Source organism: Gopherus flavomarginatus, chromosome 4 (genome assembly GCF_025201925.1).
Source record: "Gopherus flavomarginatus isolate rGopFla2 chromosome 4, rGopFla2.mat.asm, whole genome shotgun sequence".
NCBI classification, from domain to species: domain Eukaryota; kingdom Metazoa; phylum Chordata; order Testudines; family Testudinidae; genus Gopherus; species Gopherus flavomarginatus.
This window is the reverse complement of record NC_066620.1, coordinates 70,729,263-70,753,326: the sequence shown is the minus strand read 5'-3', so window position 1 is coordinate 70,753,326 and position 24,064 is coordinate 70,729,263. Positions and strand designations below refer to the sequence as shown.

The following is a 24,064-nucleotide window of genomic DNA, read 5'->3' as shown; positions in this document are numbered from 1 at the left end:
AGTACGCCATGCTGGACCACATTGACATCCATGGCAGGGATTTAAAGGGCTCAGAGCATCCTACAGCTGCGGGCAGCACTGAGCCCTTTAAATCCCAGCCACGGCTCCGGTGGCTGGGCTGGGGCAGGGATTTAAAGGGCTCAAAGCTCCCCGTGGCTGCAGGCAGCCCAGAACCCTTTGAATCCTGGCTATGGCTCTGGCGGCCTGGCAGGGGCCAGGATTTAAAGGACTCCGGGTTTTCCTCAGTGGCAGGAGCTCTGGGCCCTTTAAATCTCTGCCCCAGCCCCACAAAACTCAGGGTTCCCCCTGGCAGCCAAAGCTCTGGGCCCTTTAATTTGCCCCTGAGCCTGGGGGTGGGGGGTCTCAGCCACCTCTGCAGCTGGGAGCTCCTGGTTGATTCAAAGGCTCTGTGTCTCCCAGCCACAGCTGATTCCCCAGGGCCTTTAAATCTTGAGAGGCCATGCCTCTCCTGGATGAGGCCACACCCCACCTCAGAACTCAGGCAGTACCAGTAAGTCCTGTAAGTTACTTTCACCCCTGGTCCTAGCTATAATTCTATATCAAATTCTATACCCATTTGTGCAACCAAAGACTTCCTCATTTCAGCCTTGTGAGGGCTGCCACAGTCACACCAGCTGAGCAAGTTACCTTATTCTCACAGTCATCGCATATTCTTTCATCAGAAATGTATGAAGTTCAGTAACACTACAGCCTGTCTATTTAGCACCTTTGTAATGCCTTGATCTGTGCACACTGATCCTCCTCTTCTGCCACTATTGAAGGACTAGTTTTTTGTAATGGACAGTGTCCCTTTGTTCCTCTTTGGTCACCTCTGTCAGGGTATTGGCTTCCTCAGTTGGAAAACTGATGCAGGTAGTTCTGAGGTGGGTATACTATACTATATTTATATAAGCCACATCATTATTTCCCCCCCTTCCACAGGTTGGCATGCATAGCTTCATAAACAGGGTACTCATCTTGCACCTTTGGCACTCTGCAACCTACTAGGTATACAGTCTAAAGAGCTGCTGGTCTTCTGACTAGAGGGTTTCCTGGCTTGTCAGTTAGCTGGCTACTTTCCCTACACTTTACTGAGAGCAAAGCAAACTATTTATTTATTTGTAATTCCCACCTCTGTTACCGTTCTCTGTTTCTCCACTGGGATGTAGTTCAGCTATTTAATTCAATGAGTCCCTAGCTCCCACATGCTCGCTCTCCTGCTTAATTATTACATATCCCGTGTTTCTTTTGAGGACTGCTCTTCTGTTTTCAGTCAGGGAAGGGCAGCAGTTTGACAGGGAGATTTACTGGTAAGTAGGAAAGCTTAATATTTTTGCTCCAGTGGAAACCGATAATATGCCCGGGGTCTACATTTTTACTCGCTACACTTTACACACGAGCTGTAAGCGCTGGGTTTCTCGTGTTGTTTGTAAGTGGAAGTGAAAAGCTCAGGGTCTTAAACTGATGGGAGCAATGGAGGCTTTTCCCTGGGCTGGGGGAGGAGGAAGAAGCGTGCTTGAGAGAGCACCCAACCCTTTTGGCGAGGTGTCGTCAGCGCTGTTACGGGCAGGGCCAGGGCGGTGACACTTCCCAGATGTTATACCACGCTCATCCCTGCAAGAAGCCGGAAAAGCTTCAATAGCAGTAGAGCCGCCGGCGCGCGGGCACCTCCGCCTCAGTCCTGCGGGCAGCAGCCACTCCCCGGTGCGTTGCTGGGAGCCCGGTAATACCCCCTCGCTCGGGGCTCCGTGGCCCTGGCTGAGGAGAGCCACTGAGCCTGGGGGGAGCGGGGGAGTCTTGTCCCGGGTCTTGTACCCCAGGGAAGAGCGGGAGGCTCCCTCAGCTCCGCCTGGGCGCGGGGCGCCGCCTGTCCCGACTCCGGGCTGCTGCCTTCTCGGCGCGGGCGGGGCCTCACGCGCACGGAGCTCCGGCCCGCACGGCGACACGGATGTGCCCGCCCCTCCCCGGGCGAGGAAAGGGCGGAGGGAGACGGTCACCGCGGTGGGGCCCAGGCGGCTGCCGCTCAGCCTCTAGCTCCACGATCTGGGGCACAGGAGGAGGAGGGGGCGGAGCGGAGTCAGTTAGCCAATGAGCTGGACGGACGGAAAGGCGGGGCGGGGCGATCGCGATCGCCGCCCAATGGGGAACGGGGAGGGGTCGCGTGCAGAGCTGGGAGAGTCGCAGGCAGCCGGAGGCAGGAGTCGGGGCTCGGGCAGCGAGCTGGGTAGAGCCAAGCGCCACCGCCGCACTCACTCCGCCAGGACCCGCCGCAGCCTCCCAGCGCGCCCCCGCACGGAGCTGAGCAAGCGAGCGAGGAGCCGGTGGGGCTGGGGGAGCCGCGGAGCCCGCAGGGGGCAGGCGAGGGACCGACGGACGGACGCAGCCTCCCGGAGGGGCGCGGGCGGAGCCGCTGCCGCCGCTGCTTGGAGCAGAAGTTTGGCTGGCGCCGCAGAGAGAAAACTTTTCTCTGGGAGGCGGGGGCGGCAGACAGGAGCCGACGCTGGGCTGGTTCGGGCCGGACTCTGGGATCTGTGACCTAGCGCGGGGGCTTCTGCGCGGCTCCCCCGGGCCGGCCCGGGCGGCGGCGGCCGGGATGTACCTGGCAGCGGTCTTGGCGGGGAGGAGGCGCCCGGGCGGCGGCGGCTGGCACCTGGGGGCGGGCTGGCTGCTCCTAGTGCTGCTGGGCGAGTCCGGGACCCGGGCGCTCGTCTGCCTCCCCTGCGACGAGTCCAAGTGCGAGGAGCCCAAGAGCTGCCCCGGCAGCATCGTGCTGGGCATCTGTGGCTGCTGTTTCATGTGTGCCCGGCAGCGCAACGAGAGCTGCGGGGGCGTCTACGGGCTGCACGGAGCCTGCGACCGCGGGCTGCGCTGTGTCATCCGCCCCCCGCTCAACGGGGACTCCATCACCGAGTACGAAGTGGGCGTCTGCGAAGGTAACAGCAGCACGGCCCCTTCCCTGCTCCTGTCAGGGCTGCCCCCGCCCTGCCCGGTGCCTCCCCGCTTCCCTCTCCGCGAAGTTTTAAGCTCCTTTGCTTGGAGCGCGAGGGTCGCTGCGGCCCCCTCTCGTTCGTCAGCTAAAGGGCTGGGCAGAGGGGTCCCGTCGCCTTGTGACTGGATTGTTTCCCCCCAACCCGTCCAGTGAACTGCGGGGGGTTTAAATGTGAATTGTTTTGAATAGTAACATGTCTCATCTGCGAGATGTCGGGGCGGGCGGGAGGACGACGGGCATGTAAGGCTGGCTGGTGGGACCTTGTTCTTGATGGAGTTTGTCTGGGTTTTTCTGCCCATCTTCCCTTCCCCCTCCCAATTAAATCTCCGTGCAGTTGGAAAGGGAGCAACACATGACTATTTCCCAGCCCGTCCACTGATCCTGGGCAGATGCTCTCTTTTGTATTTATTTGCAGCTCTGGGGAGTTGTTACGCTTATTCCCTCTCCCGCGTTTGTCTACAAATCGATTGCGATTGTTTAAATTTGAATGAAGATTTCACTAGTTGTTTTGGTGGGGCACCGGGACTGAGCTATTCCCTCCTGGCAGCGTTTGGTATCGGGTAGTAGCCTAAGCTTTCTCTTTCTGTTACCTTGTTGCTTTCTTCGACATTAGTAATGGTTCTGTTCCTGCCGGCCATGCCGTTTCTTACGTGAGACTGTCTGCTTCTCGCAACCGGGAGAGGAAAATTAGACCAGTAGTAATCGTGGTGTGGTAGCAACTAACTTTTTTGCCTTCACGCTGACTTTCGGACAGGATTTAACTGAATGTTGCTGCTGCTGAGAAAAACCCATGTTTTGAAACGTTGATTTAAGTTTTGGTAGTTTGAAGTAGTTTGTTGTAAACTCCCAAACTGGTGCAATCTCGAATCCCTTTTCATTCGTAGATCATGTTAACTATATCAGTTCGGCCAACTACTTATGTCCCTGCCAAATTTCTTGATAAGATTTAAAGCGCTTGAAACAACAGCCTGGCAATCTGCCCTCATGCAATAAACAGAGATCAATAATACACGTGATGCTTATTCCGGATTCCTTCTGTGGAAGGAAATACAGAGACTGATCGTCTGTGGCAAACTTCTCCTTCCTGTTCCTGTCACTTAACACCTTCCCCCTCCCCCGACCCCCCTCCACCGCCGCCGTGATGAAATGCGTCTTTTTCCTACAAGGGAAAAATCCGTACGGCGGCAGCAGCTCTTCTCCAACCCGCCAATCTCACTTTGCCTGCTTCAGATGTGGCGAAGATAACTAGATATAGGAAATCCAGGGATATTTTCCCCTGTAGCTTACTTGCTAACCTTTACTTGGCAGGAAGGAGTCCTGGAGTCTGTCATTTGTCAGGTTGCTGAGGAAAGGAAACTTTAAAATGTAAGAAAGTAAAATACATTGTGATGTTAAGAGATTAGAAATAGTTCAATGTGGAAAATGCATAATTTTATTTGGTGGGTTCTTTAAAGACAGGCCGGACAATTCTGGAAAGTAAAAGGAGAGGGTGTTCTTGGCTTTTAGGGCTAGAGGGCAGTAAAGAGTTCGGAAATATCTTTTAAGGAGGAGGCACTCATCCAAAAACTGTTTGAAAACAACATAACAAAACCTATTAAAATAAAACTGCCATCCTGACAAAACTGACAGCGTTCTAAATATGTTCTTTGCTGGTAAACGTATCATTTTAGTATCCAATACTAGTTTATAACTGATATATTATCCACAAGTTAATAAACCACAACATAAAAATATGAGCGAAGTTGGTGTGTCCTGTGCATATACTGTTTGTTTCTGTATAACATTCTTCCCTCAAGATTCATTCAGTGGGGTTCCATGGGCATAGCTGAAGTGAAGAGAGCAGAATTGGGTTGAGTATTTTAATGAATTAATAAATAGTTCTGAACTAATTTTTCAAGAGGCTTGCTTGAGTCATTCTGTGTTGCATTGGTCTTTCTTTCCCACATACATAGAAACAAATTGATTTAAAACAAATATACATATACAGAATATTATAAGTATATAGAAAGTTATCATAATTAAAATATATTTCAGTTGTTTGGATAATGGTTCCTCTTCTTGCATGTTCCAAGTATAAGCATAGCTCGATCAGAAGAGTGGAATAATGAAAGCCTACAGTAATTAAATGTCTTGACAAGCCAGCTCCCTTGGTGTATCACAATGTGGACTTCTCTGGCAGTTTACGAACATTTCATTCTTTTTGAAGTGATGCAATATGAACTTTGCATGATTTCAACTAGTAATGTCCCATATACTCTCTTAAAAATGGTGTGAAGCATCCGTTGGCAAGATTATATTTCAATCAGTGCTCTGTGACTGGAAACTAGTTCCAGTTGTTCCTGTAGCAATCATCAAGGAGATAATTTAGGAACTATTATTCTCAAATGAAAGAAGCAACTGCTTAAACTTACCAAATCTAGAAGATTTTACTAGGATAAATATTGCTTTATGTAAAGTTCTGTCTGTAATTGCATTGTCTTAAGCTATGAAACTGTTCGGTATGTAACTGGCCTAGTTTTTTTGTTTGGGGTGGAAGAAATTTTAATGTTTTATCTCTAAACGAATAAAAGGACTTATTTTGAACTAATCAGACAGGTTAGATATATAACTTCCAGGTAGAAGAATGACAGGGTAGGTTGTCTACCTTACTGCTAGCTTTTAACACTGTAAGTAGTCTCTTCTTCACAGGCTAAGGGGATAAATTATTACTATATGTCATGTCTATTGCAGTGCATGCAGTTCTTCTGTAACAGATATGCTTGAATAAAAGTGAAATTGACTAGCTAAGGAAACAATGTATATAACTACAATGTATGTGAATAGAAACTGATATCTTTTACTTAGTTTTTGTGTCTCTTCCTTTCATTGCAATCTTTACACTGAAATGACCCCTACTGGTTACAACTATAAGTGTAGAAATTTTTGTTTTTGTGGTTTCATAAATGGCTTAGCTGAGACAAAGCTGACATAGACCCTTTCTGACATAGAAAAACTTATTCATGTTTTCAGGATCCTACAGTTGTCTTCAGAGACTGATGTTATTTGTACCTGCTGCAATTACAGCTACTTCAGTTGATGTTATTTTCTCAAAAAAAAGCAAAATCAATGTGATCTGCACTTTTGGTGGAACAAAGTAGTTTTGTGGTGTCTCTTCCAATGGAGGAATTTATGTTCAGAACTTGCCTCTAATCCTGAAGTATGCTGCTACCAGTAGCATTGGTACTTTAGGAAATGGATTCATCTGTATGAATTTGTGCTGAACCAATACGTCAGCATGGTGTGAAAATAACCTGTGCTACCTCAAGGTACCAGTTTTTTGCTGATTTTAATTTAAAAAAAACCAAATGGTTTGTAGTCTTCACACTTTTTAGGTTGAGGTTAATGCATGTTAGCTAATGCTATTTTTTCCTAATGAAAGCAAAACCTAGGGGAGAAAATTAGAATTCTGTATTTATTTCAGAAAAGGAGTGGGTATCTAAATTTAATCTTTGGACAATAATGTCTTATGGAGAGCAATTCCTTGCAGCCTCTGTAATGATAACATGAGCCTGTTTATGGCCTTTTTAGCACATAAACAAGGGATTTGTATATCGATGTGTAGTTTTCTTATGTATTAAGATATCAACACATTAATATTTTAAAATACTGAGAAATTACTGTTTCTTGAGAGGTTAATTGGACCCAATTCAAATATGAATTTGATCAATCACTATAGACTCTGCATAAGAAAAAAGGATCACCAGTGAAAAATCTTATTGTAACTCTTCCTTTTGATGTCTTAAGATTAACCTGATAGCTTTGTGAGAACAATGATTGGAAACACTTTGTAATATGTAAAGGAATGAGCAATTGTCTAGTTTGATTAAACTACTTGTGTATAGCAAATGAGTTTCTAATGTAATTGCATTAATTATGTTTTCCATTTAGTGCATTTACTTTGGGGAAACAAACTTCACAAACTGTGATTTTTGTTTAGTATTAGAAATCTGTGTAGATTGTTTGTTTGTTTCTTTGTTTGTTTGAAAGTGATCTTAGGAAATTTTAGTCAACTCAAACTCAGGTGTTCTGCTCAGATTATTATACTGTGCTCATCACTGTATTATCTGAATGCCTTCCATTAAATGATGTGATTAACATCTGTCTCATGTTGTTCATGCTTCTCCCCAGTGGTAGAAGTGTGTGCAGTGGGGTATCCATTTTGGTGGGTTTTTTTACATATACACGTGTTATGCATGTATTAGAGAAAGCCAGGTCAAAGAGCGAGTCTAGTGCCAGCTTCCCCAAGCATATGTTTAAGCACTTAATTATCAGGTAGTTTGCTCTCTAGAGATGAACACCTGAAACTCCCACTGACTTAACTGGAAGTTGTGGGTACCCTAGACCTCTAAATGTAAGGGTCCTCCTTCATTTAGCTGCCTAAATGTAAAACTAGGTGCCCAGATTTAAAACACTTGAGCTTTAAAATGTAGCCTTTGTTTTCTGACATCAGAATTGTAAAGCATTTTTTTTTAATTTGAAGAACTTGAAAATGTTTGACTTAATTTTTTCTCCATTCACCTCCTAATGGAGGTATATGAACACCACAAAAACTTAGTAGTGGCTGGTGGGTAAGAGTTTGGGGTGTGGTGTGTGTGGGTTTTTAAGTGTGGTTGATTCCTACTATTCCAAGCGAGAACACATGGGAAGCTTGAACTGTTGCCATTACTGAACTTATTAGTGGGTGTATGTATTCTGACTCCCTATGGCTGTCAGCCCCTCTCCTTGCATAAGGACTACATTCACTGGCTGGATATTTTGCTAGACTTATCAAGTTGTTTTGTTAACCAGGGGTGTTTAGAGTCCTCCATTCTGTTTAGGGACAGCTCTATGGCAGGAGTCTCTTGCTGTGAATGGAGTTTGGAGTTAGGGATGAGGGAGCTGGACTACTTTCATTACTCCTGCTTATCAGTGATCAGGGCCTCTCTCCTCTCCTCCCCTCCCCACACTTTTTACCTTTGGCTTGTAGACACTTTTTTTCTTACAGACTTAGAATCTTTTAAACTTTATCTTAACTCCCACTGTTCTCCTTCTGAGAGAGAGGTTTTGATCACTTTGCAGAAGTGTCTTAAAATAAATGGGTGGAAATTTACATGGCAGCAGCATACTAAATAAGTACCATATATACTCATTCATAAGCAGAATTTTTTTAGTAATAAAAGGGAAGCAGCAGAGAAGGGGGTTGGCTTATGAATGGGTATAGAGAGGAGGAGAGGTAGGACACAGCTCTTCCCTCCCCACCCCCCAAGAGTGAGGGCAAGGAGAGGTAACACAGTCAGCAGAGCCAGAAGGGAAGAGGTAGGGCCAGAGTGTCTCCTCTTCTGGCTACGCTGCTCTCCCCCCAGCTTCAGGGCTGGCAGGCTGTGGCCGCACTGCCTGGCCTGCTGGAGCAGCTCTGGCCAGGCCAGAAACATCCTCCTCTGGCTTGGCCCAACTAAGGTTGGAAGGGATGGGATGGGGAGAGTGTGAGGGTCCTGAGCTAGGGGTGGGGAGGGGTTACAGGGGAGGGGTCATGTGGGGAGGTCCCAGGTTAGGGGTGGGGTCATGTGGGGGGTGGTCATAGAGGTTGCTGCCCTGACCTCCAGCTTCTCTCCCCCGCAACATTTCCAGTTGCTGTCCCGGCCTATCAGGGTAAGCTGCTGGTGGGCCAGGACATTTTTGTTTACTTAGATTTACCTCCATCCCTGCAGACCCTCAAGGTAAACAAACTCTCTCCACCCGCCAGCGGCTTATCCTGATGGGCTGGGAGCCAAAGTTTGCCAACCCCTGAATTATAGGGTTGGCTTATGGAATGAGTCATAAAAATTTGCCATTTTTACTTATCCATCTTTGGAGGGTCAGCTTATGATCGAGTATATACGATAATTTATCTGCAGATTTGCAATTTCTTTCAGGTTTGTTTTCAGTGATGATAGTATTAACTTGTTGCTGATGTGGACTTGAGACAACCAAGTTATTTGTTATAACTTATAAGTGAAGTTTTATCGTATATTCTAGTCCTTCGTAAGAATATGCCCAAGCATACCTTGCCTTTTGATAGCCAGGATAGTTTTGCTTAGATAAAGGTACTGGAGCAGAAATGACAAATGGAGAATACTTCACCTTACCAATTTTGTGTCCATTAATCTGTATTAAATATCTTTGAATCACATATGCTGAATGCTTCAGCCTGATATATTGTTCATTTTAACCTACCAAAAGCTTTCTCTGCGCTCAGCTCTCTAGCTTCTTTACTATCTGTAGCTTGTTTCAAACTTGTCTTGTAAGAAACTAGCTACATGAAGTAGTGGTCTGTTGGGGTTAGGAGATAAATCTTCACCTAGGCAACTGTGTAATACATGTATAGATACAACATGTTAGTATTTACATTAGGTTATATTGTTTTTTTCTTTTGAGGAAGACTTTGTACAAATCTGGTACATGCTTCATCATGGGGGGTGGTGTCTTGTACCTCCTACAGAATTTAATTGCCTCTATCTAGAGGCTAAGAATTACTGCCTAGTCTTCAGTCATGTTTGTCAGTTTGGCTCTTGGGGGGGGGGGGGAACTGTAACTTGACTGAGCAGTAGGAAACCTATGATCTTTCTATAAAAGTTTCATATGAAGAAATATTGAAACTACTTAGTTTAGAAGAAGACATGACAGAAATGTGTCCAACTTCTGGTGTAGCAGGGGATAAATAAATGCCCTTGATTTACCTTTCTCAAAATACAAGAAGGATTGTACAATACAAGTATACAGTAGCAAAATTGAGATACAGCAAATCTAAAATTGATAAAGGAAATTAAATTGTGTAGATTGCTGCCACAAAGTCTAAGTGACACACCACTGAGTAAGACTGAAGACAAGATTAAACTGGATGTTTTTTATTATGATTTTGCTAAACTGAAACAGAGTTTGTGTCCATTTTCTTATCTGAAATAAAGGCAGTGTTGCTTCTGGGGACAGCTTTTACAGGTTTTCTTCAGCATTATTAGTCTTACAATTTTTAAGGTTGAGGGAATTTTATCTAAATAGCTATAAAATGTGCATCTCTTAAAGCTTTAAAGATTCCATTACTAAGCATATGGTGTAAGTCCTGCTTGTAGGAAGAAGGGTCAGTGGAATCATCTTCACAAATGTAAAACTTGTTTCTATAACTTCTAGTTGGTTTCTTTTGAGGAGAGAGCTATTTTACAGTAAATGTGAATATCACTGTTTCTCCTCCCTGTTTAATCCTTGCTTGTGTCATTGCTGTATCTTCTGGTGTCTATTTGGGCCAAGTGCTGTATAGTTTTCTTGTAAAATAGTTACAAAAGCTTCTCAGTTATTTAGAAGCCAAAGTCTCACTTTCAAATATAACTTGCCTCTGAAATTCTCTTGGGAAACGGCTATTGAAAATTTTATTCTTGATCTTATGGTGTTAAGTAGCTGAGTTCAGGGCATACTCAAAAATGTGCACCAGATTTTTTTTTTAAATTTATTTATTTATTTTTTTAAAGAATTCAGATGTGGTGACAAACTACTGGTGTGGCAGAACCCTCACAGTTCTTTCATGTTGTCATGAACGTGTTTTGTTTATGTTTTGTGTTTGTGTGTTGAACCAGTTTAGAAATTACCACAAATCCATACATTTTCCACTCCTCCCAAATTAAAGAAAGCTGAGTGGGAGAAGGCAGGCCATCTAACTCATGCTCTGTGCAGTGATGATATTTTTTTTAACAGTACTCTACCCATCTGTAGGAATTAGGATTTCAGTACTCTCTTTTGGAGGTAAGTCCCTCTAATTACTCATATGTCAGGAAACTTTTTTTGCTGATATTTAGCCAAAACTTTCATGCTAAATCTTCTTACTCCTGCCTCATCTATCTAAAATTCTCCATTAGTAAGAATCTGTGCAAATAACTCCAGACTAAGCAAATAGCCAAAATTGTTTAGTTATCTCTGTATTTCTCCATATTCAGTAACATTTGTTCTTTAAATCCTCTTCAGCTTGTCCAATGTGATTGCATTGGTAATTTCTTGGTGTGTGGCACTTCGCTTCTGTAGCTGCAATAACATTTAATTTGTGTGGCGCTATATGAAGTTGATATATCTAGCTCATTACTGTAGTCCAAAGACCTCTTAACTAGTTGTACAGCATTATTAATTTTAACTTTAGGTTGGGTATTCCATTCTTACCTCCCACCAGCACCACCTTTTTCACTTTTTGTTTTTTAGGTTCTTAACTCAAATTTGGACTGAAGGCTTTCGTTCTTGTTCTCTACCTGAAGCTAAAGAACTTAAGTGTGAACAAAATCAGTTAAAACACTTCATTGATTGACTTTTTAAAGTTTATGTACTTTGAATATTTTCAAACTATTCTCTTTACACAGGGTCAAATAGGACATTGAGTAGTGGTATTTTTCCCCAGTTCTGCCCCTTGAGGTGCCATGCAACACTACTCACACTAGCTTGTGAAAATTATGTGACTAGCCCTCTTCTTTCTCGGGTATGTTGATCAGCTATGAAATAACTAATTTCAACAGTTAATGCTAGTCTATTCTACAAAGCACCGTAGTGGAGATGCAGTTTACACTGGTAAAAGGAGTTATTTTGCTAGTGTAGTTAACCCATCTCCCCGAATTACATAAGCTATACCAGCAGAAGCAATCTTTTGGTCATATAAGCTGTCTGTGCACACTTTCACTTGTAATTGACACTATGCCAAGGAGGTAATGTATAGTATAAACCTGGTTTCAAGGCTTATATTGGTATAGGTCACTGTGCGGGCACTCTTATTCCAGAATAAGCCCTTAAATAGTACTAGGTTTTGAGGTTTTTCACCCTCTGAGATGAATAAGACAACTTTACATCTCCGTCAGAGGTATTGTTTCATGTAGACATCGCTGGCTAAAAATTTAAACTTGCGATTAGCCTACACCTAAAATGTAGGTCAACTGTGTTATGTTGCTCTGGTGTGGAAAAATTCACAACCTCTAAGAGATGCAGTTAAACCAACCTAAGCTGCAGTGTAGGCAGCACTAGGTCGATAGCTGGGCCGATAGAAGAATTCTATCGCCTTTCAGAGAGATGGATTTACTACATCAGCAGCAGAACTCCTTCTGTCACTGTAGTGCTGCTTTAGTGTTTCTAATGCAGACGTACACCATAGTTCACAAATCTGAATGTTATTCATGGCTATAGGGGCTAGAGTTTTAAGCTTTACTTAAAAAAGAGGGGAGGAGGAGGGAGAAGCACAAAGCAGCTTTCAGGAAGAGTACTGGCTTATCAAGCCTCTGAGATTCCCCTAAAACTTGACCCTCTCCTTCTGAAATGTTAAGCTTGGGATGTGGCAAGCTCATATACAGAGATAGTGGCTCTTCTTTCTACTTATACATTCCACAATGTGTGCATCTAACTTGATGGATAAAATTAAGTTTGGCAGGCCTTTCTGCTAGATCACTCATCCCTAGAACAAGTGAAATATCTCTGACTTTGCCCACCCTATCAAATTAGCAGAAAAGCTCATAAACCTGCTATTTCTCATTGATACCTTCTGAAGGAATTTGACAGACTATGTTCAAAAAGTGGGGTCATCCAGGCATAGGTTTATTAACCACACCGGTTAATGTGAAATGTTCTCTATTCTATTAAGAAAGATAGAAGTCAGCAAAGTAGACATCCGCCTTCCTGTTAGTCTGGGGTTGGGTTGGCACAAACAAACCTTCTCTGACTTAATTTGACCTCTTGGCCTACAGTCTGCACACTACTTAGTGAATTTGTCTAGAATGTGTTTTGTGTGGATTGTCTAAGATGTATTTTGTGTTTTTTTTTTATTTTAACTTTTAATTTTTAATTTTACACCCTTCTGAAGGCATACTTTCTTTTAAACTCCAAAGGTGATGTAAATAACAAAGTCCTATAGCTGGTATCCTTTGTGAATGAGCACAGAAGGGAAGGCATTACATACTTGCACAGTATGACACTCATATCTTCTACAAGCAATGATAGTTCATTAGCTTGTTTTACCTGCACGTTGCTCTGCATAATGAATGGTCTTCAAGACAAGTTCCCAAAGGGCATTAAGTGGGTAGTAGTAGGAGGTTTCAATGGAAAAAGTACTTATTTTTTTTTTAAGTGAGAGTTTGCCCCAGGCAGTGAAGAAGCCATGTACAGTAAAACCTCAGAATTATAAACACTTCTGGAATGGAGGTTGTTTGTAATGGAAATGTTTATAATTCTGAGCAAAACATTATGGTTGTTTTTTCAAAAGTTTACAGCGGAACATTGACTTACTACAGCTTTGATACTTTACTATGCAGAAGAAAATTGCTGCTTTCCTTTAGTAGTTTGTTTAATACAGTACTGTACTACTTCCTTTTTATTTTCCTCTGCTGCTGCCTAATTGTGTACCTCTGGTTCCAAATGAGGTTTGTGGTTGACTGTCAGTTCATAGCTCTGGTGTTTGTAACTTTGAGGTTCTACTGTAGATGACTTCATTCATAGAAGAATACTTATACTTTTCACAAGGAGGAACTGTTGTATGACCCTTCTGAAAGGTTTGGGCCCAACGAGACTTTCAGTATAGGGCATGCCCCTACCTTGCCATGCAAACCTATAGTTTCTGTAAAAAAACAAACAAAAAAACCTGTTACCCATTGCAGACTAAATCCCCCTCTTATTCTTTGAGGACTTCATTTGAGTATTTCAGCATACTCACTATCGCTCTCATTGAACAACTTGATAGTACTTAGTCGATTTGCAACAATAATTCAGGATGAAAATTACCTGAAGATCCAGAATGTGAACTTCATTAACAGTATTGAATATTCTGTTTTCTCGAGCAGTAAATCTGTGGTGCTGTGACCTTCTCTTGTTGCTATTCTTAGGCAAAATACTAGACAGCAACATTTTTGGTGACAAAACTGACAGGAAGCATGTAGGAGACTGCTAAAGTAGATCAACTTTCATTTCATTACAAACTTAATATGCTTTAGGTTTTTGTACGTGGGTGTCTTTGTGCTTGAGTGTCATGTGTAATGTACTGTTGAGAACCGTAATAGACTAGTTGGATTTTCAGAAAAGTTAACAGAGGCATTTGTTTGGTTAGACTTGTTAACTTCTAAGATAACTAGAATGTTCTGAATCCAAATATGGTTGTTACCAAGGTGTGTGTGTGTGTGTGTGTGTGTGTGTGTGTGTGTAAAGGCTATATTTATTTGCAAGTGTGAGGGTCTACACTTGAAAATTCACTTTGGTAACCACCATTTTTGAATTCAGCAGATTCAGGGTGGATTTGATTTAAATCAAATTGATTTAAGCCATAATTTAAATCATTAGTCAAGAAGACTTGATTTAATCATGGATTTCTATGTAACCGTGCATTCTTGTTGGTTGTTATAGCCTTAATACATATTCTTCACAACTCAGAGATAGATGAAACACATACTGGGTCTCTTTTACAGCCTGCTGCCGTTATAGGTTTTCCCTTCTAGTGAGAGAATGGTATGGTAGATCTCAAATAAATGAAAACTGCTCAAAAAGACCTCAAGACTTCTGGAATATGCTGCTCAAATAGTTTCACTTTTGTTTCTGCTGCCTGTGCCTCCCTTCTCACATTTATCTCCAGACTTCTTCTCCTTGTCCAGTTCTATTCCGCTCCCCACAATCTTCTATTCCTTGAACTTTTTGAAACTTTGAACTTTTAGAGAGAGGTAAGGGATTGACTCTGTGTACGCAAATTAGCAGAGGGACAATAAGGTTGAGGTCTGTCATTTCTCACTTCTGTATATTTATTTAAAAAGATTTGCTGTTAACAAGTGTTATCTCTGGAGACATAAATCCACAATTTGAGAACTGCAAAACTAAGCATTCCTGGTGGTATCTTCTAGACTGAGCTCTGAGTCCCATTGGGTAGATAGAAAGATTAACCTAAATCTATACAGAAGCCCCTGGAGCCCCATAAAATTGGGTCCCTAATCCATGAACTATTGGAACTCATTTACAAAACTTTTCTTAAACATTACATGGGTATATTGTCTCATACTATAGAATTAGAATTTATAATCCCTGTTCCATTATGAGGTATTTTTGAACTGTAATGTGTCTTAATTAAAACTACCTTTAGATAGGTTTTGTCCTCAAAAAGCATTTTATCAAAAAATCTGACTTTGACTTTTATCCAACCTGAGCAGATTCAAATTAGGTTTAGAAAAAGTTACCAACTTGTAACAAAAAAAATTCCTCTAGACCTCTTAGACGATTGATTTCTGAGATTTCTTTCTAATTTGTAAGTGGATTTAGAGTTTGAGCCTGACTTGGAAAACTGCTGGAAAGGCTCCACTCTCTCTTACAATTTCATCTCCCCTACACATCAATTTTCCTGGAGTTGGAATAAGCAAGAAAAATTATTAGTACAGTTGAGATTCCACTCGATGTGCATTCCATGCTCCCCTCTAGTATAAGTGCGGGGTCTCATTTGCATAATGGAACACTGGAGAAGGTTCTCTTATTTGGACTGTCCAATGAATGACTGGTGTAATGTAGTGCTGCCAACCCCACATATTCAAAAATAAAATTGGTTTAAATCAGGAGCTGTAAACAAAACAAATAATTTTGGTCTCTTAATCTGGCTGGCTTTTGAGCTTTCAGGAGTCACATTTCCAAACTTTTCTCTGAAACCATGAGGATTAGAGACTTTATTTAAAAAAATAAGCAAGTAGAGATTATTACACAAAGCCACAACTCCTGGAGTCATTAAGAAATAACAAAAATATGGAGGCCCCCTCCCCAATAAAATCATGAGTTGCAATATATAAGGGCTAATAGGCCTGGCTTTGCATAGATCTATCAGATGCTTGAGGACAGTACTAGTGTTTACTTCTGTGGGAAATCGAGCTGGAGCAGAAGGGTTTAAGGCAGCACTCTTAGGAGAGGAAGCCACGGCCCCTTGATCCTGCTGGACATGCTCCAGCTGCAGTATAAAAGGGAGCAGCCTACTTCAGTCTGGGTTGACTGCCGAGGAGGAAGGATGTACCTCGCTGGCTCCATCTGAGCAGGGCTCTAGGCACCAGCTCTCCAAGCATATGCTTGGGCAGCACCTTCTAAGGGGTGTCACTCCATTTCCCCCCCTTTTTTTATTTTTAATTTTTTTGCTGGGGTTTCATTGCCGGGCGCCAGCCCTGGCACAGCCACTCGCCCGAGCCAGGATCCGCGCCCACTGCCCAGCCTGGTGGCACCCTGCACAGCCCACTCGGAAACGCGGCGCCGCTGGGAGTGGCAACGGCAGCAGGACCCCTCCGTCCCCGGCTTCTCACACATTCCGGGAGCCCCTTTCACCGTCGCCACAGCCCTGGCTTGGCTCCCTCTCAGTCCCCGGCTCCTCACACAGCCAGGCCCGGGCTGCGGCGGCAGTGAGAGGGGCTCCCAGAGTGTGTGAGGAGCTGTGGGGGGAGAGAGGGAGACGGGATCCCCTGGAGCCAAGCCCAGGCTGCGGCGGTGGTGAGAAGGGCTCCCAGAGTCAGGGCTGCCCAGGCGGGGGGGCGGGCAGTGAGGCAATTTTCCCCAGGCTCCGGGCCCCACAGAGTATGTCAGAGGCTCCCCCCCGCCTCCGTCTTCCCCCATCCCCAGGTGTCTCAGCTGGTAAGGGGGCGGGGCTGTGGGCTGCAGCTGAGCGACGGGAACTTAGGCCCCACTGGAGACACCAGCGCTGCAGCGGCATGTCGAGGAGGGTGGGTAAGCGGCATGATAAGGAGCTGGGCCAGAGCCGGGCACCCCCCTACCCCATCCCCCCCCAGCCTTGACCCCAGCTCCGAGCCCAGCCCCTCTGAGCTGGACACCCCACCCAGCCCTGACCCCCAGCTCTGAGACCAGCCCCTCTGAGCCGGACACCCCCCTCACCCCATTCCCCCCACAGCCCTGACCCCCAGCTCCGAGCCCAGCCCCTCTGAGCCGGTCACCCCCCACCACCCTGACCCCCAGCTCCGAGCGCAGCCCCTGTGAGCCGGACAACCCCCGACCCCATCTCCTCACAGTCCTGAGCCCAGCCCCTGTGAGCCGGGCACCCCCAACCCAGAGCCCAGCTCCCCACCCAGCCCTGGGCAACAGCAGTACCGCCCCCAGGCAGTGACAGCCCATTGGCACCAACCATCACCATCACCCAGTAACAATCCATTATGGAACTGCAAATGTATACATACCAGTAAAGCATTTAATGTTTTTAAATGTATTTGGTGTATTTTCAGATTATTACAAATTAATTTTTGAATGTATTTCACTAGTTATTTTTTACACTTACAAATACATATTACTATAGTATAGTATTGCAACTTTTTTTTATGGAAGGGCCCCCGGAAATTGCTTTGCCGCAGGCCCCTGCATCCTCTGGGCGGCCCTGCCCAGCGTGTGTGAGGAGCTGGGGAGAGAGACAAACGGGGTCCCCTGGAGCCGAGCCCTGGCTGTGGTGATGGTGAGAGGGGCTCCTGTAGTGTGTGAGGAGGTGAGCAGCCAGCTGGGCTCATCGGTTCTGAGCAGGCAGCCCCGCAGCCGGAGATCCTCACCTTCCCTCCCACTGGGGCTGGGCCAGGGCACCATGAGGCTGAAGAGCAGCAGGTCCTCAGCCACCAGCATGTGGTGGGCACGAACTGGTCCACCTCGGTCACTAGCAGCGCCGCGAAGCCCAGAGGGGGGGCCGTGTTCTTTGCGCCGCTCCGCAGCCGCGCCGCCACCTGGAAGTACTCCCACTCCACGCCGCTCAGCAGTTCCACTCGCATGGGGACAGAGTCGCAGCTGGGCCAGGGCTCGGCTGCGGTATGCTGGTCGCAGATCCCACGTTTGTGGGGGAGCCCAGTGCTGGGGCAGCAGGGGGTGTGAGTGGGGGGGGGCAATAGTGGGCAAGAGGGGGAGCTCTTATCTGGGGGTGGGGGGCAGCCAAAAATTTTTTTGCTTGAGGCAGCAAAAAACCTAGAGCCGACCCTGCATCTGAGGAGCAGCTAGGATCCTGGACCACTGGAGCAGGAGAATGCCGGGGCCTAGGCAAGTGTCCAGTACCTGCAGAACCCCCAGGGAGATTGCAGTGTCCACCCGAGGAGCCCAGAGACTTCGAAGACACCCCAACTTCAACTGCAGGAGTTACGGTAGGAAGTAGCCCAGGGAGGGACTAGCCAGTATCCCTGCAGCAGTTGGCGTGTTGTGGGCAGATTCCCTGCTGACTTGATGGCGAAGCCATTTGCTACTACCAGGGCCCTGGGCTGGGACCTAGTGGAGCAGGGAGGGCCTGGGTCCCCCTATCCCAGCTGCCCACTTTTGAGGGGTGGCCCACCAAAGACTCTCCTGTTGACTCTGGCTATCGGGCCGTGCTTCTCTGCAGCCGAGGAAAGTCCTATTAACTCTGGCCATTAGACTGAACTTCCCTGCAGACAAGGGGAGTCTTGTTGATGCCAGTCATTGGGCCACATAGCCCTGAGGCTGAGGGCAGCCGTATTGACTTAACCGCAGGGCTACCATGCCCGTTCCACACCCCCAGGGTGATGAGTGTACTTTCCCAGTGACAAGACCCAGCAGAAAGAAGGTCTGTCAGGCACAGTCTGACATATTTGTGAGGAAGGGGCTTCCAGCAGTGAGTCCTAGTCATAGGTGGGTAGTTGTACATAGTATGATTGTGATTTAACCTCATCCCTGGCCCCTGTTGAGAGTGACTGCAGGTGTCCCAGAGGAGGCAGTGCAAGCCGACAGGGCCTGGAAGCAGGCCATGCTAGAATAGGATGCATGAGTAAGCTCTTCTGGGCTGTCATAAGACATTCCTAGACTGCTGCTCTTTAAGTGAATGAAAAGGAAAGAATGAGGCTATATTTACACAGCATTTTGGAGACTGGGAGTGAGCCTCCCTACTCAGATCAACAGACTTGACAGACTTCAGAACCTGAGCTCCAACCAAGTTGCAACTTTGAAGTGCTGTTTACACTGCTCTTTTTGCCAAAGTCTGCTCACCCAGTGTGTGAGGCTTGCTTCCATGGTCTCCAAAATTCTGTGTAGACATACCCCAAGTGGAATCTGGTGCTCTTTTATAGGTGTGAAGAGGTGGGACCTAGGTAATAATTCTAGGGGGGGCAATCTGTCTTTGAGTAAGAGAACTCTGCTAAACAATCTGTTCCACCTTGTGTTTAGCTGTGACACTACCACTTAATTTCCCAGGTGTGAAGAGCTCTGTGTAAGCTTGGATATTTCACCAGGAGAAGTTGGTCCAATAAAAAATATTACCTCACCCACCTTGCTTCTCTAATATCTTGGGACCCACACAACTACAATAATGCTGCAAGCAACAAATTGTAGTAATCTTTCATGGGGCCTCTGCAGTGCAGTGTTACTGGCCCTTACTTGACTCGGCCCCTGGTAGCACGTGCCATGTGCACCACAGCTGAGGCAACTACTGCTTTAGTGCTTTAGTTCAGGTCTGTTGGCCCTAACACTTGGTGGGTTTCAATGCAGTTCTTCAGCTCATCAGATGCCATTCTCCTTTCAGGAGTCCAGATGCCCTGCCTTTTGATCCACTTCTTTAAAGTGCTACAGAATCTTCTGCTTTTGGTAACCCATCAATTTCCTGAGCAGAAGGAAGAGCCTCAGCAAATACACCAACATACACTATACTTATCAGTCACTGTTTAGCCAATTCTTCACACTGTCATAAAGAAAAACCTACCAGGCATTGAGTGCTGCTTGAATGAAATCTATTATATTGAAACATTTGTCCTAAACTGTTTGTGCTGGTATTGGAGCTCCCTGCTCTACAGTGGCTCACGGGCTCTTTCTCTCTGGAAAAGACAACTCATTCAATTCCTCCCTTTGTCGCAACTTATTTCAAATGAGGAGGATCCACTGGCTTTAACTGAAATTTGTGCTCATCTAGGTAGTCAATCTTTACCTGACCACTGGTACAATTCTTCAGATGTTTTGGTTCTTTCTGTGTGATTTTTCTGCCTTACTGCATAACAAACACTTCGGTTACATGTACATATATCAGTGTGTATTTTTAGAAATTAATACTGTTTTAATACTGCTTTGCAATAACAGACAAAACTTAGCCAAAACTGAAAAATAATCTTGGATATTTTACTGTTGGACAGATATTAATGATAAAAACCCAGCCAGGGTAAGAGTTCTGTTTGTCCTGTTCAGATGTCAGTTTCTCTTGCACTTTTAAAATTGTCATTATTGACAACTCAGTGCACGTTATTTGGTCTTGTTAAGACCAAATATATTTCCTGAATTAATATTAGGTTTGCTGAAGTGCATCTTTCACATTTCCATCTGATTATGAAAATACTGTCTTTTCTTTTTTTGCTTTTTGTGTAGGTGTCTTTTGGGTGGATTCCAGAATTCAGGACAAGTGTTTAAAGGCTAAATATTTTAAATTTATACAGTTGCTCATTCCCTGGGATGGGTCTTACCTGAAAAGAGTTTTAATCACCTAAAATTGGGCACTGGAATAGAGTACTGAGAGGGGTGATCAAGGTAGATGAAGATATGGATAATGTTGAGAGAATACAATGATATGAATTAGGAGTACTTTTTCAATGTGCATGTGTTGGACTAATCTAAATGCTGTTTGCGTCTTTTTCCCCACATTCCTAATCCATTCTCTTCTCCCCTCTTCTTCTAAAGGGGGGTGTGTGTGTGTGCGCGTTTTTTACACGCACAAAAAGAATGTACCTGGTAGAGATGGGTGGGAAAACAGTGGAGGAGGAGGAGTTGTTGTTTTTTTTGTTCTGTGACTCACTTTCAAAGTGTCCAAAAAATTTCTTGGACTCTAATAAAATAGATCTCTTGACATTTTTGTGACACCCACCTCTTCCCCCAAACAGCCAATAATCCAAACAACTCTAACAGGAAAAAGTGACTCTCTAGCCTGGTGGTTAGTGCACTAACTGGAAATGTGGGAGGCCAAGATTCAAGGCTCTGTTCCGAATAAGGCAGAATGGGGACTTGAATCTGGGGTTCAACATACCAGGTGAGTGCCTCAACCACTTCATTCTTGGCTATTCTAAGGTGGATGGATCTCTCTGGTTTTGGCCAGAAATTTCATCTTGGATCTGGGAAACAATACCTGACTGACATTTTTTTGGTCAAAACCAGATACTTTCTGCAGGAAAGCTTCAACAAGTCAACATTTTTCAACAAACACTTGATTGAAAAATTGATGACTGGCTTTAGTCTCTGGTTCATGACTTCAGTGGAGGTATGCTGCTGGGGGACTACATCCAGTGTAGAGGCACAAACTTTCTTCATGAATAGCCCTACATATCTAACAAATACTTTGCCTCAGTCTTTAATGAGGAGCTTAAGGATAATGGTAGGATGACAAATGGGAATGAGGATATGGAGGTAGATATTACCACATCTGAGGTAGAAGCCAGACTCAGAGAGTTTAATGGGACTGAATCGGAGGGCTGATTGCCATATTTGGTGTAGGGAAGGAATTTTCCTCCAGGGCAAATTGGCAGAGGCCTTGGGGGTTTTTCACCTTCTTCTACAGTGTGGGGTACGGGTCACTTGCTGGAGGATTCTCTGCACCTTGAAGTCTTTAAATCACAAGTTGAGGACTTCAGTAGCTCAGACATAGGTTAGGGGGTTTGATACAGGAGTGGGTGGGTGAGATTCTCTGGCCTGTGTTGTGCAGGAGGTCAGACTAGACTATCATAATGGTCCCTTCTGACCTTAAAGTCTATGATTTTGTGACATCTCTATATTTGATGCTGGTCCTGCATCTACTTAAAAAGTGAATAGTAAATTCTACACCTCTCCCCATTGGACTTTCCTTTCCAGGGTGTTCTCCTCCTTTACAGCCAGATATCACAGGGCTGTCTACAGTAGCTATTCCTTCAACCCACTTACTTTTAGAACTTCTGCAGGATCCCTTCTATCAGTCCCAAGTGTTTTCAGTGATTCATAGGCTATTCCAGTGCACAGCTGTATTTTTTCCATTCATGTGCAGCAACATTTTTCCTTAGGGCTGCACTTTGCAAGTTTAGGAAAATTTAATGACCAGTCTCAAACTTAGTTTTGATTTGACAGTTATGAGCCTTCAAAAATCTGCTTCCTATGGAACAGGACAAGGTTTCCTCAGTGAAGGCTATTTTTATGCAACTTTCTTATTCCATCCCTCAGCTCTTTCAGCTGTGAAACTGAGGGGTCATATGAGAAAATAAGTCACAAGACTTCATTTAAAAAAAAAACCATTTTTTTCATGTTCAAATCACAGAACCACTCTTTTTCAACTCCCTGCACGCTGCTTCTCTTCTCTTGCTCTCCCCCAGAAATCCACCTTCAGTCACCTAAAATTCAACTTGAAGGCGACCATTTCAGAAGTACAACTTCAGCTACAGGGTTTGCTCACATTTTAACAGTATACTGGAAACTCTTGTACATCTTTTATCTAAAGATAAAGTGTATTAAGGAGGGTGCAAGATGGATCTTTCAACCTTGACATTTATTTGTAGTGGACCCTCCCCTGTTCCCCCCCCCCCCACACACACTTTTTTTTTTTCTTTTGTTAGCTTGATAGAATTTGAGTGGGGGAAAATGCAATGCAGGGTATGTATTGGTAGTTTAAGTTCACAAGGATGTTGTCCCAGAAGGAAAGAGGCTGGGATGTAAAAAGAGATTCAGTGCAAGGAAGGAGTGACTGAAATAGCATGCAGGTTAAAAAAGGAAAACCAAAGTACAGGAAAAGAGATTTGGTGACAGGAGGACGGGAATGGAGGGGCAGGAAGGATAATATCAGTGTAAAGTAAAGCTTTCCTTTAATCTTAGTGCACCAACTTGTGTTAAGTATTTTCATACTGTGTAATATTTCACTGTTCTTTCAGCAGCAGTAATATGTTCTTCCGTCACATAGTTACTTTCTCATCACTTGTACATTACATGCATGTGTGCCTTTTAAAAACAAAGATGGAGCTTCTGGTTAGCTGCTAACAAACAAGCATACTTGTTATCTCTAGAAACAAGTGTATCTAACTTTTATATTTCAGACATTTCCTATACTATAATTAGAACAAATGCTACAGTGATGTTCAGTAAAGTATTTCATTAAGTGTTTTATATAGTGAAGAAGTCAGGAAAGAGACATTTCACCATCATATAAATCTTTCCTGAGGCTGTACTTCTAGGAGCTAGTGTTAATCTCCACATGGAACTGTTCTGGAATAGATGTTCTGCTTTAAATTCACACACTACTTCAATCCAAAGTGTCTTTCAGGTCTAGATAAACCCTGAGAATGAAGTACCAATTTTCAGAAAATCATCAATGATGTATCAAGTGTTAGGTACTTGGTCTGAGTGGTTCTTCTGAGGACGGTCCTCTTAATTCAAGCATTTTTTGGAAATAAACTGAAGGAATAGCTCAGTGGGTTTATATATAGTACTGGCGAATGGCTGAACACTGCCTACTTTCCAGGACCAGCAGTAGTGTGAAAATAACTTCTTTGTGGAGATGGTCGTACCTGCCCACGTTTGGTGGTGGTTATGTAGTTGCCGCTCGGTAACCCAATATACAGTAGGCCACACTTTCTCTCCTTAAACTATGGGAGATACGTTTCAGGCTAATGTGGCTTCTCAGTGCCTGCAGCCTAATATTTAAATGGCTTGTTGACTGTATTGAGACCAGCCTCTATGCTTGAGATCCTCTTAATTAGGACCCAAGATACGCTTTGGCCTCAGCACTGCATTCTCACAGGCTCAAGACCATGGTCTTGACCCCATACTATGACTAAATCATTCATCCAGCATCATTTCATAAAGCTTCAGTAGTCCAGCCCCAGTACAAGAGGTGCCAGCTGTCTCCTTTCTTACTCCCCACTCCAGAATATTTTGAGGGCCTTAAGATGGCATTGCTGTCAGTTTTTCCAAGCACTGGACGAGTGTGGAGATGTCTGCATTGATAAGCTTAAACACCTCACTTGTTCAGATTCTGATAGCACTTTGATCTCTGTTCTGAGTTGAGGGTCTAGCACAGAGGTAGGCAACCTATGGCACACATGCCGAAGGCGGCACTCAAGCTGATTTTCAGTGGTACTCACACTGCCT

General features: G+C 44.5%; 1 protein-coding gene across 6 annotated transcripts in view; it reads left to right on the top strand.

The window, feature by feature from the left end:
- The first annotated feature begins 1,677 nt into the window (after positions 1-1,677).
- The window catches only part of CRIM1 (cysteine rich transmembrane BMP regulator 1), a 321,806-nt gene continuing 299,419 nt past the window's right edge, over positions 1,678-24,064 (top strand). For 5 of the 6 annotated variants that reach the window (XM_050950290.1, XM_050950288.1, XM_050950287.1 and 2 more), the window contains exon 1: positions 2,192-2,933. In XM_050950290.1, the coding sequence (XP_050806247.1) occupies positions 2,594-2,933 (340 nt within the window). In that variant the 5' untranslated portion in view covers positions 2,192-2,593. Of the gene's footprint in view, positions 1,705-2,191; positions 2,934-24,064 lie in introns of those variants that run through there. The other variant, XM_050950291.1, reaches the window with a different exon arrangement.